The 15,765-nt window shown below is 44.8% G+C and overlaps 1 protein-coding gene across 2 annotated transcripts in view; it reads right to left on the bottom strand.

Annotated features, from left to right (window-relative positions):
• The window catches only part of PAPPA2 (pappalysin 2), a 264,631-nt gene that overhangs the window by 150,276 nt on the left and 98,590 nt on the right, over positions 1–15,765 (bottom strand). For both annotated transcript variants that reach the window (XM_057507904.1, XM_036916746.2), the window contains 3 exons: positions 7,410–7,703; positions 5,502–5,694; positions 1,886–2,007 (listed from right to left, as the gene is read on the bottom strand). In XM_057507904.1, coding sequence (XP_057363887.1) covers positions 1,886–2,007; positions 5,502–5,694; positions 7,410–7,703 — 609 coding nt within the window. The remainder of the gene's footprint in view (positions 1–1,885; positions 2,008–5,501; positions 5,695–7,409; positions 7,704–15,765) is intronic.

Raw genomic sequence — 15,765 nt, 5'->3', positions numbered from 1 at the left:
CTATGTTGCGAATCCATCTATCCATTCATTCATTCAACAAAAACTTGACTATGTACCTCTTTTATACCTCGCACTAGTCTAGGTATTGGAGACAGAGTAGCACACACGTGATAAGGTTTGGTCCTCATATACCTTACAATAGGGTGATAGGTACAATAGTAAATAGATAATGAGATAGATAAACAAAATTCCAAGTGTTAATGGCATCTTTGAAGAAAACGAAGGCAGATTAGAGGTTAGAGAAGGATGAGATGGGACAGGGGACTATTTAAGATTATGGAGCCAGGGAAATTCTCTCCAGGAAGATGATATTTAAATAAAGGATATATCTGGTTCAATTTTCCTGTTTCCCAGGGCAGTTGGTGGTCAATAAGTGTTCATGAAGTGTCATTAAATACACTGACCAGATCTGTAAGTATGTGTGTCTGTTTATGCTTTACCGGGGACCCAATCCCTTTCATTGTGTGGATTTGAACTCTGACTTTTCAAAGCATAGTTCACATGCTTTGAAATTTAGTTTCCACCTTTTTAAAGTAAGCAGAATTTTCCAGCAGTCATCCCCAAATACTAACATGGCGAAGGACCTTGGAAGGCAGCCTAACAGCAGCAATGCCTGTCAGAAAGTTTTAATTATGATCTCATGTTAAAACATGAAGTGGAGACCCTGGCTTGGTTTTGCCTCAAGACACAATACGAGAATTAGAACCCAGAACTTTCAATTTTCCAAAAATCAAAAAGAAAGCGGTGCAGGGTCAGGGAGTCCAATGGGCATTAAAACACGAGTGCAGGACAAAACATTTTGCCACAGAAATGGCCTTTTATGAAATGCCAATTTCTAAATGAGTCCAAAGCAGTGCCAATAGAAATCTTATAGTTACTTCCCATTTTGCCCTGAACACTTTCATTTGCAAAAAGCCCTATAGAATCAAAAGTAAATTGTCTCTTGCCAGATTTCTCCCTGAGGCTCCTGCCATTTCAGTAACTGGGAGACCAAGGGGACATTTAACAGACACTGCAGACGCTTAGACCAATGTTCTCTTTCTTTTCTTGTCAGAGTCGAGGCTGCAAAATAACTCAAATAGAACCATGTCCAACAAATCCTACCGAGTAGTTTTTGGGATCTTAATAAATGTAAGAGAAAGATGATGATTAAGTAAACATTGAAGATGGTGATGATGGGAGAAGTCAAGCCATTCATCAGAAGGTGCTAAAACTCGTGTCAACAGCATCTTCTGGACCCAGATTGGGGTAAATGCTGTAATCTGTTTTACAGGCACTGATATACTTATGTGAGTGAATCTGTAACTAAGACGAGGGGAGAGGAACAAGAAAAAGGACAATGAAAGCATTTACACCCTCCTAGAGCCTTGCTGAGATCATCTCCAAAGCACAACCAGTACCAGTGATTAACAGACTCATAAAAGAGCAGGGACGAACAGCATCGGTTTGGAACACCTAGTCCACCCCACCCCCGCAGACAGGCTCAGCCAGAGGGGGAGTGTTCCCTGCTGTGTGTTCTCCACCGCTCGCACGGGAGGGAGAGGTCAGCTTACACAGTCATGAGGCGAGGCCACGCCGTGGGCCGGTAGCACATGTCCCACAGGCCTGAGCTGCCTCACCCGGACGCCAGCCCCTGAGTGCAGATGACTTCTCCGTCCCTCTGACCCCTGTGCTGACATATGCTTCACCACAGTCATTGGGCCTCCACACTAAGCACTCATGGAGCATTTGGCACACAGACCCCTGGGAAATCACACACACACACACACACAAAATAAATAAATAAAAATAAAAAAGCTTTTTCTCACCGTGTCCGAGTTCCACCCTTTATCTCCACCCCCATTCTCAGCCACCAAGGTACAAATGAGAAAACATGCTCCTTTACCCACAGCCTCCTCTGGAGTCCAGTAACCTGAGGAGTCACACACGCGCCGGGAGGAAGCTGTGTGCACATACTGACGGAACGTCCCATCTTCAGTGCAGGCGCCGCATACACTGCCGGGGGCCCTGGGGACATGGGGAGAAGCCATCAGTTGAGCTGGGGCAGCCACTCAGGAGACCTTTGGGGATGTGGGAGTGAAGATGGGTAGTGAGGCCCGAGGGGGCAACTGGGAGCACAGCTGTTTCTCCACTCATTTCTTTCTCATGTAGACCTCGTCTTTGCAAATTCACAGTGACATGAGCATCTCAAGGCCATGAAGCAGAAGAATGTAACTAAGACACAAAGGAGCCCTGCGGAGATGAAAGTGGGCAACTCCTATCTTAGCACGTTCAACACAAAATAATCATAATCTGAGTCTTTCAATAATAAACTCCTTCCTACGCTGATTCTCACCAAGTCATCTAAACACCACTTGTATTTCTCCACCTAAAACAGACACGCATCATCAGAGTAAACTGATTAGCTGTGTGTGATCTTACATTTTAAACTCCCTACCTTTAATCACATACATAAAATGAAAGTCATATGAAATGTAATGCCCCCTGGCTCTCCATCACCTAAGGGGATACATCTGCACTCCTCCCTCTGGTCCAGGGTCCTTCACCAGGTGGCTCCAGCCTTACCCACCTCCATTCCTGCACGACATGCATGGTCCCGTTACAGTGAACCAATCGCCACTCCACAAATGCATGACACCCTCCACTCAGCTTCATGAACCATGATGTGTCCTCTTGCCAAACAGCTTTTCCACGCCTCTCCATTAGCGAACTCCTACTCACCCTTCAAGACCTATTCAAATGTAACCTTAGCAGTGGCACTTAGCCTGACTCCTCTGAGTGGCTGGCAAATCTCTCCTCTGTACATCCACTGCACCTTCTGGCTCCTGTCTTAGGGCACTGCTCTGTGGCGTTGGGAATTCCCACTCCCCTTCCTTCTTCTTTGCTTGTGAGCAGGTCCAGACTGAACTCTACTCTTTCTAAGCCCAGCAGTTAGCACGGGGGCTCAGCCATCCCTCTGTGAGAGTTCATTTTATAAGCATACCTGAGACTATACATACTGTCTATGAAGAGTTCTTCAAGCACTGTATCTGGGGTGATTGGAAAGGGTAGATAACAGTGACTAGATATCATGGGGAAATCACTTGACGAGTCTCATCTCAGATATTTAGAATCTTTTTTGAAGTCCAATTGTGAATGGACACATCTGAAAATCAAGGTCTGTCAAAAGACAGAGGGAGAAAAGTAGCATACTAGTAAATACACTAGGAAAATACTAGTATATACTATGTATATATATATATATATACTAGAAAAATAATATTGTTAAATAAGAGTAATAATTATGCTATCAGCTCCGGGTTTTTTTCAGCTCCCATTTATTCAGCATCTTTTACACCTGGCACTGTGCCACTAGGTGCTTTTCATAAATTATTTGTAATCCCTGTAAGAATCCTATGTTTACAAATGTGGACACTAAGGCGCAGAAGGACTAAGTACATATCTGAGGTCACAACAAGTTCCTTAATTCCTTTGAGCACGTTCCCAAATACCATCAAGTGTCCAGTACTTTGGCAACAAAAAGAGGTCATTAACTCCAACCTCCGACTCCAGTCAGTGCTCACTTCTGGTGAGGACACAATTCCAAACCACATTTTCCTGATGCACTTGGCCCTCCCGGGGCTGCCGCATAGTGCGCAGTTGGGCTCCTCTCTGACATAAAGATTCCAAAGACCTACTGAGAAGCAGTAAACATAACTCCAAGTGTGACACAAATCGCTGGGTATGTGACGTGAGTCTCCCCCGGCACACGTGCTGGGAGGCCTCAACATTGTGGCCCACCTCGCTGAGGAAAGGAAGCACATTGCAGCAAACCAGTACTGATGTGTGCTTTATCGTAACGTTTGTACCAGAGAGAGAATCGGAAGATTAAATTGTTTACATGTGTTGCACAAACTGATGTAAAACTCCTATGAGGACTTACTGTTCAGCTGGCCCCACCGAAGCTGTGTAAGGTCACCCTTGCAGGAAGAGGATTCTTACACACAGCACGTGGAGAAGGGTTGACCCACAAATGGAGCCCATGAGAGCTTGGGTGCTGGCAGCAATCGACACTGCTTGATAGGAGTGGGGGTCCAAGGGATGTCATGCGTTAAGCATACATCACGGTATTGAGGACAGGTACCAGGAGGCTGGGAACAACACTTTGAAAAATGACTCACCAGCTTCCTCCCATCCCTGTCCCTCTCTGTCCTCTCTTCAAGGCTTTCTATAAAGCTTGGAGTATGTGGAAACAAGCTCCAAGCTCCAGACACAGCCAGCTCCTTAGCTGGGGCTGGACACCCAGAGGGGAAGGATGTCGCACAGAAGAGGGGCTAGCTACCTGCTAGGTGGGAAAACTCTGAATTCAAAGACATAACCTATGTCATGTTCACCATTTCTGAAATCCCAGTGGATGCCCCCAATTTACCTCTATTTGGTTGCTGGGTCTTGGGCTAGCCATTGTATACTTTCCTATGCCTTGGATTTCTCACTTAGATAGTAGGAATTGGGCTTGATACTAGGACTGAATGAGACAATGTGGGTAAAATATGCAGGACAAAGCTTCACACAGAAGCACCCAACAGACAACAACTACTTTTATTCAGAACAACAGGGCAGGTTTTGGAAGGGGGGAGCCTGCACGTGCAGATGGAGTTCTGGTCTCCCTTAGTTAAACCACCCCCACCCCCTAATCCTCCCACCAAGTGTCAGATGTCATCCTTTTTCTACTTTCTCTCCTTACAAAAAAATCCCCTGGTGTTCATTTATATCAGTATGCAAAGGATGAGTAAAAATTAACTTTAGGTATAATGATTCTCTTCAATAAACATGTATTAGATGTCGATTGTGGTAGGCCCAGAGCCAAAGATACAAAAGTAGCCCTGTCCTGAAGGAGTTGCCAAGTGAATAGGGCAGATAGGAAAATGAGCGGATTATGGCAGTTATATTAGGAGTAGCCACAAGTGGGCTGAGCACGGGTCCAACAGGAGGTAGAGGAGACGTTAGAAATGCCCACATGAGCCAGCTAAGCCTCTGATGCACAGCTGGTGTCAGTGGGTAGCCTGCCACCCACCCAGCCCCAGAACTGCCTGGAGGAACAAACACCTCACCTCCCTTGCTCCCAGCACCACTGGGCAAGCAGCAGGCCTCTGCCCCACCCTTGCACCAAGAAGGCGTGGCTGCCCTGGACGGGAGGCAAATACTGTGTGAGTTTTTTCAGTTCATCTTCACCACATTCATCCACCTCTTCAAGGCTCCTGGAAGCCCACCAGAGAGATATTCCACAGAAAACACATGAAGGGCCCCTTGCCGAGGAGTGACCATGTATCATAAGACATTGGCTCACCCAGTAGCCCCATGTGCTCTGCTTAGGAGGAGAGAACAGAGCAGGGAGCAGCCCTGAGCAGTGGCATATGGTTACAGTTTCAAACTGGGGCTCCCCTAACTTCACTTCCTCCTCCCTGTACATGAAAGGTGCCACTGAGAAAACGCACCAGCTCCCCGTGGCAAGCGCCTCTCACCTGTCATACACAACTCCACTAATTGGAGGCAGCCAGTGGATAGTGAGGGACTTGTGGGTCTGCCCGATGACCATGGGTGGGATGGGAATGGGGGTGGGCTTTCGGCTTTGACTCCATTGCTGATACACCAGGTCCAAATAGCAATGCATCCGGGCCACCTGGTTAGGGGTGAAGCTGTCAGTACAGTCATCATCTGTGGAGACAAAAAAGGGACAGGAGAGATGGGAGTCGTAACCTGCTAAGTCCACCCAGGTAGGAATAAGTCTGCCTTGTTCACACCTGAGTCACCAGCACCTCACACAACCCTTCACCTTTATTAGGCTCCATAAACACTTGTCAAATGAATAAATGTGTTTTATTCCAGAATGTGTCTAAGCTGAAGTAGGAACGAGAAGGCAGAGCATAGTCCTTGTTTACGTCTGACACAGGTATCTTGATGTTGGGCTGGGCCAGGGCAAGACACCTGCCCTGGGGCACAGGGCTGCTCTGAGCTCGTAGTGGGTCATTCAGGAGACCACCCCATGGCAGTGTCTCAGCACATGGCCTTTTTATTCACACACACTTGTGGAGCTCCGGCGCCTGCTTTATGCCAGGGGACTTTGGCCAGGGTTAGTGAGTATTCAGTGGGCATGCTCAAGGGCAGAGAGAGCCAGGATGTCAAGGAGGCAGCAGGGCTGGGAAGGGCGGTCCCCACTGTACTTTTGGAGCTGGCAAAATCTCCCTATTACTGACATTTTCCAATGCATGAGAAAGGAAGTTATCTGAGTTGCAGGGCCTTTTTCAACAAAAGTGCACCAGTCAAACATTCCCCACTGTTTCTTGGCTGTTTCCTCTGCCCAAGGCAAAGGTGGTGCCTAAATAACCAGCTCTGCCCTCTGCACCCCATTGTCTGGTCTCTCCACCCTGGCAAAGGCTACTGTGTCCTTGCTGAGGGGAAACAGGGATATGGGTCCCTGGGAATTTGATGCACCTGAATTATACACCAAAATGAAACTTGGGTAGGAATATATTGGTAGGTCACAGAGCATACCAGCTCACTCCTTCTTCCCTTTGAAGGCATGACTAGGGTTTTGTGGTTTATTCATTTTGGATAGTTCTAGAACTTATCAGCAAATAAGCCCCTGGACTTTAGAGAAAACTTACCTCCTTCCTTCCTCATTGGAATAAGTCACTGAATCAAATCAATCCTTCATTTTAGGGATAAATTTCAGGAGACTATGATAGTATTACTTTTTGCTAGAAACAGGAAGGTGTGAGAGGACCAGGGAGAAGCATAATGCGGGACAAGACCAGATACTATAGCTGTTCCCAAGGCCAGGAAAGTACCACGTTTTAAAATGAGACGGTGTTGGGTTTCTTCCTGTTGTTGTTTTGCTTTGTTTTATTTTGGTACGCAAGCTAAGCATCAGCCCTTGGCTAGTGCTGGAAGAAGAAAACTGATACTTAAAAAAATAACATAAAATTGAAAGGAATCCTGAGCTTAAAATTAACGAGGGCCATCCACTTGACCAACTTCAAAAATAGTACCAAGAGCCACTTGACCCAGAAACCTCTTTCCCCATCATTACTGGACTCTCAGAGTAAATGTCTCAAAAGGTGGGCAGGCACAAGAACTACCAAATTCTAGAGGTCAAGGGATATTGAGAGTGTTTGGCTCTGTCCTCTTTTTTAAGTATCCAAGATAGAAGTATGTTTTTCTTTTCATCAAGACCCCTTAATATCTCAGTATTTCTTTAAGTTCTTTGAAGACATTAAAAAAAGAACATGTCATGGTAAATGTACCTCAACCCTCTGGCATGAATGACTGCTTCATAGTCCTCTCTGCCTCCCACACCTCTATCCTCCCAGCCCCCAAAGGCTGCCATATAATCTTAATAGAAAACAAATGCATCAAGACTATTGTGATACCTGTATAGCTCATGTAGTTGTTGAATGGAGCCCCTGGGAAGTGGGTGAAGCCACAGGTGTCGTTGGTAGGCTCTGGGTCCTGGCACAGTTTACTCTTGGGAGTAGGGGCAGTGTCGGCACAGAGGTCTCCCGTATCCATCGATGGCACCGTCTCCCTGCAGGGGTCATCGCAGGATTCTCTTTCACTGACCCCTTTGAAGACATGGTAGAGTCCCAGGACATGCCCCACTTCATGGATCATGATGTTGGTATGGCCAGGCATGCCATAATAGGCTGGGTTGAGAACAACACCACCTGCAAGGGTAAGTTTGGAAAACATTTCTCAGCAGGTAATGAATAGCAGCCCTCTCTGATTCTTAATTATGTCTTCTGATAAACATTAAATGTTCACTTTTAGCTTCTTGAGGAATACTTTATGATTTCTAGTGGCATTTAGTCCCTACCCTTCCCTCTGGTTACAAATACCCTCAAAACTAATCAGTAAGTATGTCTTTAACCCCTATCATGGCTGAGTGCTTTACTAGATGTCAGGGATAATGATACAGACAAGATGACATGGTGGAGGGCCAGGATTCTCAGCCCCGGCTGCACATTTAAATTACCCAGGGGAGTTGAAAATGCAGATGTCCAAATGCCAAGCCAGATGAAGTTAATCCAAGTATCTGAGGATGGACTACATGCTTCTGTATTTTTTAAAGCTTCCCACATTGAGAGCCCCGGGTCCAGGTGAAAGCACATAGGATCTGGAGCTGAAGAAATCTGAGTCTGACTCCCGGCCCCTCCACATGCCAGCTCTGAGGACTTGAACAGCTACCTGACCTTCTGAAATCTAGTTTTTGCTACCTGTAGAGTGGAGATAATAACACCTACTTCTTGGTGGCTTTTTAAAGCATTCGGCACATTAAGAAAGAGTTTAGTAAATGATGTGTGTGCTGCTTCTCATCTCATGACTCCCATTCTCAAGAGATCTAACAGCCAGTGAGACAAAAGACAAGTTCCACTGAACTCTCATGAAATCCAGCATGTCATGAGCACTTCGCTCCCCAGACATCCCCCTGAGAACTCCAAGGGAGTTGTTTCAGGGAAAAGCTCCTTGCACCCAATCTGGGCTTTGATAAAAGACCTCGTGGTTTCATTGTAACCTTACAAAAGAAAAGGCTGAAGAGCCCTGAGTGTCCAAGTTCTACTGTCTAGTTTCCCCACCCTTGCTCCCCATGGCTGGAACTACTTAACTTCCTTCTCCTCCAAAAATTGTCAGAATTAGACCCATCATTATCTGTGGGACCTGAAACTGGGAATGTCAACAGCTCTGGACCAACCCTCTGGGATCCATAGTCCAGTCCCCCTTAGCTGTGTTTGCTCTCTGTCCCAGATCTGATTCCAGGTCCCAGAACTTGTCTCATTCATCCTATCGCAGCCTCCCACCCCCTATATCGATGGTCTACTGACTATAGCAGGCCCTCCAGAAGAATAGCCCTGTCTTTCTTTTTCCAGATCGTATTGCAGGGATTACGTCTCATTCCTGAATTCTATACAGTGCCCCATAGACAACTACATGCATTGTTTTATGGGCAGGACACAATCACAGGGTGTCTTGTGCCATACCCATCCAATGGTTTCTGTAATGTGCAGCTCAATCTACCCTTTTAGTGACTATCTAAGTGCAAATGGCAGTTTCTAAATCTAAGTTGTAGTTGCTCCCAGTCTACTCAAACATGATGACATCAACCAACCTGAGATATATTGTCTACTTTCACATCTAAAACGGACCTCATCTCCCTTGTTTTTCATTTCTATCACTTTCAGTAAAAATTTTTATTCTCCAACGTTAACCTTTTTTCTCTCTATGAGATTATTTTCTATATATTTCATTCATTTGTGTATTTGTGTATCATTATTATGTCAACATAAAGTAATCTGAAAATAGATTAATTTCAGTAACATCCAGAGTACCCAGTATTTGATTAAACCTGGTGAAATGCAGTATTTGTACTTTTAATTCACCTTACATATCCAATTGCAATAGTAACTACCATCAAAGTTCATATGCCATTATGTCCCTAGATCTCCAACAGTAATATCAACCTTCACAACAATGAAGGTACCCTAAAGGCACACTTTCTGTTCTCTTCCAATTGCCTTTTAAATGCTGTCTTTCTCTTCAGCCTTCTTCCTCCACCACAGTCCTTCCCTCTACATATACTCAATCCCTTTCCCTGCTCTTTCTTTTCCTTCACCCCACCTTTAAGTAACCTTGGGATTAAAAAAAAATCTGCAGCAAATAGGTCTTTGAAAGCCTACAATTCACCTGTTAAGTATCTACACTGAGTGGTTTTCCCAAATTCTTCTAAACACTAGTCCTCAGGGACACTTTGAAAAAAAAAAGGGGGAGGGTGTCTCAGTGGTTAAATATGCTTTAAAAAATGCAGCATTCTATACTCTCTTTCTGAAGATTCACTTTGTACATGAGAACTGTGTACTAAAGGCCCTGAGAAGTCCTACAGCAATTCTTCTAACCCCTTGCCTCCCATACTTATTTGAACACAGAGCCCGTTTATGGTGGAATACCTTTTGACATCTGGACAGTTGCATTCCTTGGAGCACACTTCATAAAACACTACCAGAGACAAAGAAAACTCCCAAATCAATAGTTCTTTTCTATCCATATGTCTTACCTCTGAGCAGACATCAAATTCCCCTCATTCTATTGCCAGTCCAGCCTAAGTCCTCTTGGGTTCTCCTCCAGTGGTACAAGAAGGGACTTACAACTGATCAGAGATAGGATTCCAGGATGAAGGAATGGCAAAAATAGCCTGTGTCAAAGGAGGGGGGATGACTGGAAGTGTGGCCCTGCAGACAATCGAGGAGAATATGAGGGTAATCCATCATAATAGTGGGCATCTCATCAACCTCTATAAGTTTCTGCCCCAACCCAAAATGAGATATTTCCAAATCTAAGAATATTCTTCAACAGATTCATAGTCACCTTTCAATAAGCCAGCTTATTTATAAGTGAAGGAAGAAGCATAAAAATGGAAGTCCTGGACACTCCCAGCAGGTCTCCCCCTCAACAATGACAATGGGCAGGGTTCTCCTCCATGGTACTCTCAATGCACATTAAGGAAAATAAATAGGGAAATATAGATTTAACCAGACATCAATTTCAATTAAAAACACAGGTCTTTTAACACAATTACTGACAGTTTAATTTTTTATTCTGGAGAGATAGGACTTCTGCCCCAAATCATCTCTGTGGAACACAAAGTAATGGGCTTAATAAGTATATGTGTGTTAGATTGCATATCATGTGTTCTAATTTAGGGGGAGGTACTGTGTACACTAGTACATGATAAGGAAAAAGCCCAAGGTCTCAGATCTCTTATTGTCATTCTGCCTGCCAGAGCCTAAGGTTATGGAATCACAATGGACTAGAATTTAAGGAACTTGGAATGTGAACCTGGATCCTAACTAGCTGTATGACCTTAGCTCTGCTCGTTAACCTTTCCCTAGGTCTCCTCATCTGTAAAATGAGGGCGCTAGCCAGGCTTCTCACTAAGATTCCTTCCTATTCTCATCCCATGACTCTACGAGCTAACATGCAGGACTGTGCGAGACAATTGTAAATACCACGTGAAGAAATCTGTGTTATCATGGACTGTCACCACTTTGGTGTAAGTCCGGGGAAAGGAAATCCCAGGGCAAAAACACCTCTAAAACTGAAATCAGTCAATGGGAGAAATAAAGTTTAAAATCTATTTATTGCTTACAAACTGCAGTCAGGGCCTTCTCTCTTTCCTGCTCCAGCAGAAGCAAAACCAGCCCTCCCCCTCACCTTACAGTTTCAGATAAGCCCTTGTTTGCTCAGGTAATTACCCATTGATATGGAGATGAACTTCTCCACCCCTGAGGAACACCTATTGATATGCTGATGCACTAAAGCCATACTTCTCTCCACCCCTGAGGATGCAGATGCACTAAAGCCAGGCGAGATATTCTGTAACTATTACAATTTTACCCACACTCAGACTTGTAATTTGTGTTCCAAGCCTCACATGTCTCATAGCCTGAGGGAAAGGGGAAAAGCTGGAGAAGGAGCAGCTACTGACATTCTACTCTCAGACCTGCTACAGATTGTCATGTGATCCAGGCTCACTGCCTACAAACCCTCACAGCCTGTCCACCACTGTGCACACTCCTTTCTTTCTCCCATAATAGGGGTTCCATGCTGGCCTCTCAGTCACTATTCCAACTAAAACCAAACTTGTTAAATTGTTAGGGGCATGAGTTTAATCACTCACAGACACACACATACACAAATGTCCATATGGGTAAAAGAGGAAAGACGTTGATTTATTGCATGGTTTAGTTTATGAAAGTTCTTTCATGTTTTGATAAAAACTATATACACACCACACACACATACACACACACGTACTCATGTCAAAACCTGAGTGAGGTGTAAAGACTTGCTGCCCAAAAGCGAAAAAGAGAAATGCAAGAAGTTGTTTTTGTTAAGAAGGAATGAGATGTGGTAAAAAGTAAATCAAAACCAAATCCCCAAAATGTCAATGCCTTCCTGCCCTCAACACCACTTGGGTCTGACCAGAGAGGGTCTGAGAAGCTGTGAATTCCCACCTTCTTGTGGAAACATGTAGTCCTTTTCTAGGAATAACTCCATAGGAATAATGAAGAAAGAGTACAAAAGACTACTTCCCAGTACTATTTTACATTAATGTTCAAAGCAAGCAGGGACAGCTTCTGATGGTGATACCTACACCCTGCAGTTCCCTCCCTTTTGATCACTAGCAGCAGGGGCCAGACTCTGAGTGGCGGCAGGTGGGTCCCTACACCGCTGTCCCCCACAGGCTCTTCCGCACAAGGACGGCCTTTAGAGCCAGCAGGCCTCCTTCTTTGGCGGCGGACACTCACTGGAGATATATTGATCCTTATCTCTGGGAAGAGTCTTTAAAAGCTCTCAAGGCTATTTCCTGATCTATTCAGTGGTAATAACACGAGTTTCCCTTTCAAAGAGCTGTTACAAAATTGAAGTAGTAATGTAGATAGATAAGCATGTAGCTTATTTTCTAGAACTAACCAAAAATGTGTGTTAGAGCATTTGTCAATAGTACTGCAATCATACAGTGTAGCCTGGCCGCACACGCTCGCCTGCCTTACCCCTTGATGGCTCCCTCCTAACCAGCTTCATTCACCAAGGCAGTAGAAGCTAGGGTCTGACCACAAACAGGGCAGACCTTCCAGAGTGAAACTAGATATTGCCAGGCAAGGGGGACAAATGCCCTCACACGAGGAGCTCTGACTTGCCCCCGAGGTGCCCACACTTTGTTCCCATGTTGTTCTGATCCTAAGACCCATGGGCGCCCGGCAGACAGCCAGGACTGGGACACAGCTGCAGACAGACAAGTGTTCGTTCTCTTCACAGACAAAATACTGGCATTCAAAAATTATTGTCAGTAGCCTAAAATCAGTAATTGGGGGAGAAAAAGACCAGAACTTATGGGATTGGGACTGTTAGCTTAATTCTTCATAGACCCTGCCGGTAGGTCAGTTTTTGGACTGGTACTTTATTTCCTGCAGTGTCAATCATCTTTTTCTTGCTACTTCTCTAGTTGTAGAGAACATAAGTATCATTTCTTATCCTCAAAGTCACTGTTCATTTTTGTTCCTCTTTACCTTGGAGGATAAAATTAAAACAGATGAGGAATGAAATATGGTGGTAAAATGAAGAGGAGGGATTCCCTCCCCTACAATTGAATCCATTCCTTTGTGCTCTCTGCTCTCACCTACTTCCCTGAAACAGGAAGTAGAAAGATGTTTTCGACCAGACCCTGGCCCCTCCATCTTTACTCTGAGATGCTATCTGAGTCTCTACCTTCACTCAGCTCCCTAACACCTGTCCTGAAAGGCTACACAGGGACTGGTGACAAGCCCAGGACTGTCTTCTGCTCAGAGGAAACTTTGAGACAATAGTGTAAAATGGAGGGGCAGCATTTTGGAAACAAAAACTCTTTATTTTTACCCCTGTGGGTCCTTGCTTCCTTCCCCATTTCCACCAACTCAGGAAGACTCAGACTCTCCTGCATTCTTTCATTGCCTCCCTGGGAGGGATATGGTGGAGTGAAGAGCAAGGACAGAAGTCCTTTGCTGACTGTAGGCTTCCAAACCCTAGGCCATTTGGGTCCAGAGAGGACCCCATGGTTTAGCCCGCATGGTGACAAATAGAGGATGGTGCTCTCACCTCTCGTTACCAACACAACCACTCCATCATAGCCTAAAAAAGTTCCATTAGGGAGGAAGAAGTTCCTCCTCTCTTCTGGAGGAAGAAAAAAGAGATAAAGGGATAATGGGAATGTATAGAGAAAAGATGGTGGTAGGTCCAGATAAAGTGGACTGTACTTTTCAAGACCCCGGTCAAAGGATAAAAATTCAAAATAGGTGCATGTGATCTAACAGTAGGGAGATCTTGCCTCATTCCAGTGACAGATTCCTGAGTGAGTGGCCTTGTTCTTGAGAAGAATGACTGACCAGTGAGGCTGAGAGGAAAGGGTGACAGAGAGCCTCCCAGATACTCCCTGAAAGTGGGACCCTGTGATGGGAACAAGGATCATCACAGGTTACCGGCACCGCCTGATGACTGAGGACAAAATGGGTCCTTCCCCTATGGCCTTGGCATTTACAAGCCACTTTCTAGTCAGGAACAGTCCCAGGCAAAAGAAGCTTGACTGACTAAGTAAATTTCTACTACCCAGCAACACAGGGGCTCAAAATAGAAATGAAATTCAATTATAGAAGAATAAATAAAAGTTACATTTCTTGCATACTGGGACTTAAACTCAATACATTCCAGTACCATTAACTTGTACATGGAACATAATATGAATGGGAATCCCTGGATCCAGCACCTGGTGGCCACGTGTGGCACAGCTGTTGCTCAATGGACTGGCAGTGAGAACACAAATGCCTTCTCAGAAGAATTTTTCAGCCTTGATTAAAAGGGACAAGCTAAAACAATAATACAGGGCTGTTGTGTGGTCTAGGGCATGGTGCAGGGGAAGAAAAGAAAGAGAAATTGCAGATTAAAAGATGGAATCTCGGTAGCAGACAGCCAAACTCCCCAAGTGACACTGTATTCCCAAGTTCCAACTGGCTTTTCCCAGCTTTAGTGCAGGACCGCCAGAGTGGCATGTGGTAAAGAGAGTAATTAATTCCCAAAGCCACTTCTCTTGGAAAAAAAAAAACCCACTAAACTCAGGCATTTTGAGAAAAGGACACAAGCTGAAATGACTTTGAAACAGTTCTGTAAACTTTTAGTGCTGAATGTTATATGCCCATAAAACAAGTAGATTGAGGGCTGACCTGCAGGTGCCTGCGTAATCACTTCCAGCTACCAACACACACTCCCCAACGCACACTCTCCACAATGAAGAGGCACAGCGGTTAGAGTGTGCCTGGGCGGTCCAAGCAGGGAGCAGCTGCAGGGCAGGACAAGGGTACAGGAGGCCAAGGTGGACTGACAGACGAGGGGAGAGGAAGAAATGGACAGGTTTTTTAACAAAAGGTCAAAGGAGCTAGAAAGAGGAGCGAATTTTTAACAGAACCAGCCCAGGAACTATTCACCTCCACATCTCCTATTGGCTTTTCAGTTTTACAGCCTGTGGTCTCATTACGAGGTCCTCATTCTGGGCAAGACAAGAATGTGTAAAGGGTGAAGATTTTGGCGAAGTCTGATGTCACTTTTTTTTTTTTTTTTTTTTGCCTCCTTTTATACCCTTTCAGCCACTCCTCCCTCTAGCTGTCAAGCACTTCAGGCTCTCTAGCCACTCCCACACCATGGGGAGAAAAGTAATCTGATTACTAAAAAGCAGAAGATATTATTACTAAGGCATTGAGATTCCCATGTAATTCTCTCCTTGGTTTTGGAATGAGGGCAGTACTTTAAACACACACACACACACGCACACACACACTCTCTCTCTCTCTCTCTCATGCCAAAATTTTAGGCATCACAAAGTATGAATGGGAAAGATATTTCCTATAAGTAATTTATGTGCATCTATTCTGTGTCAGGCACTGTTCTTGGCACCAAGGATTCAATGATTAGCCGGGCATATTTTAAAAGAGAACATCTCTCAAGTCACACATATGAAAGTGATTATTTATTCCTCCTACTTAACAATGCATGAACCTCTCTTGGGAGCACTCCAGTTTCAGGACACACAGTTCATATCCTACGGAAATGTGTTCAGAATTTTCAAGAGAAAGGTGCTATGTTCAAAACTCCAAGGCACCCAGAATAAAGCCATTTGCTGAATGCCATCTTCTGACTAATAGTCTACAA

The sequence above is a fragment of the Manis pentadactyla genome, chromosome 9, assembly GCF_030020395.1.
Source record: "Manis pentadactyla isolate mManPen7 chromosome 9, mManPen7.hap1, whole genome shotgun sequence".
NCBI lineage: Eukaryota > Metazoa > Chordata > Mammalia > Pholidota > Manidae > Manis > Manis pentadactyla.
This window is presented reverse-complemented; position numbering and strand designations above follow the sequence as displayed.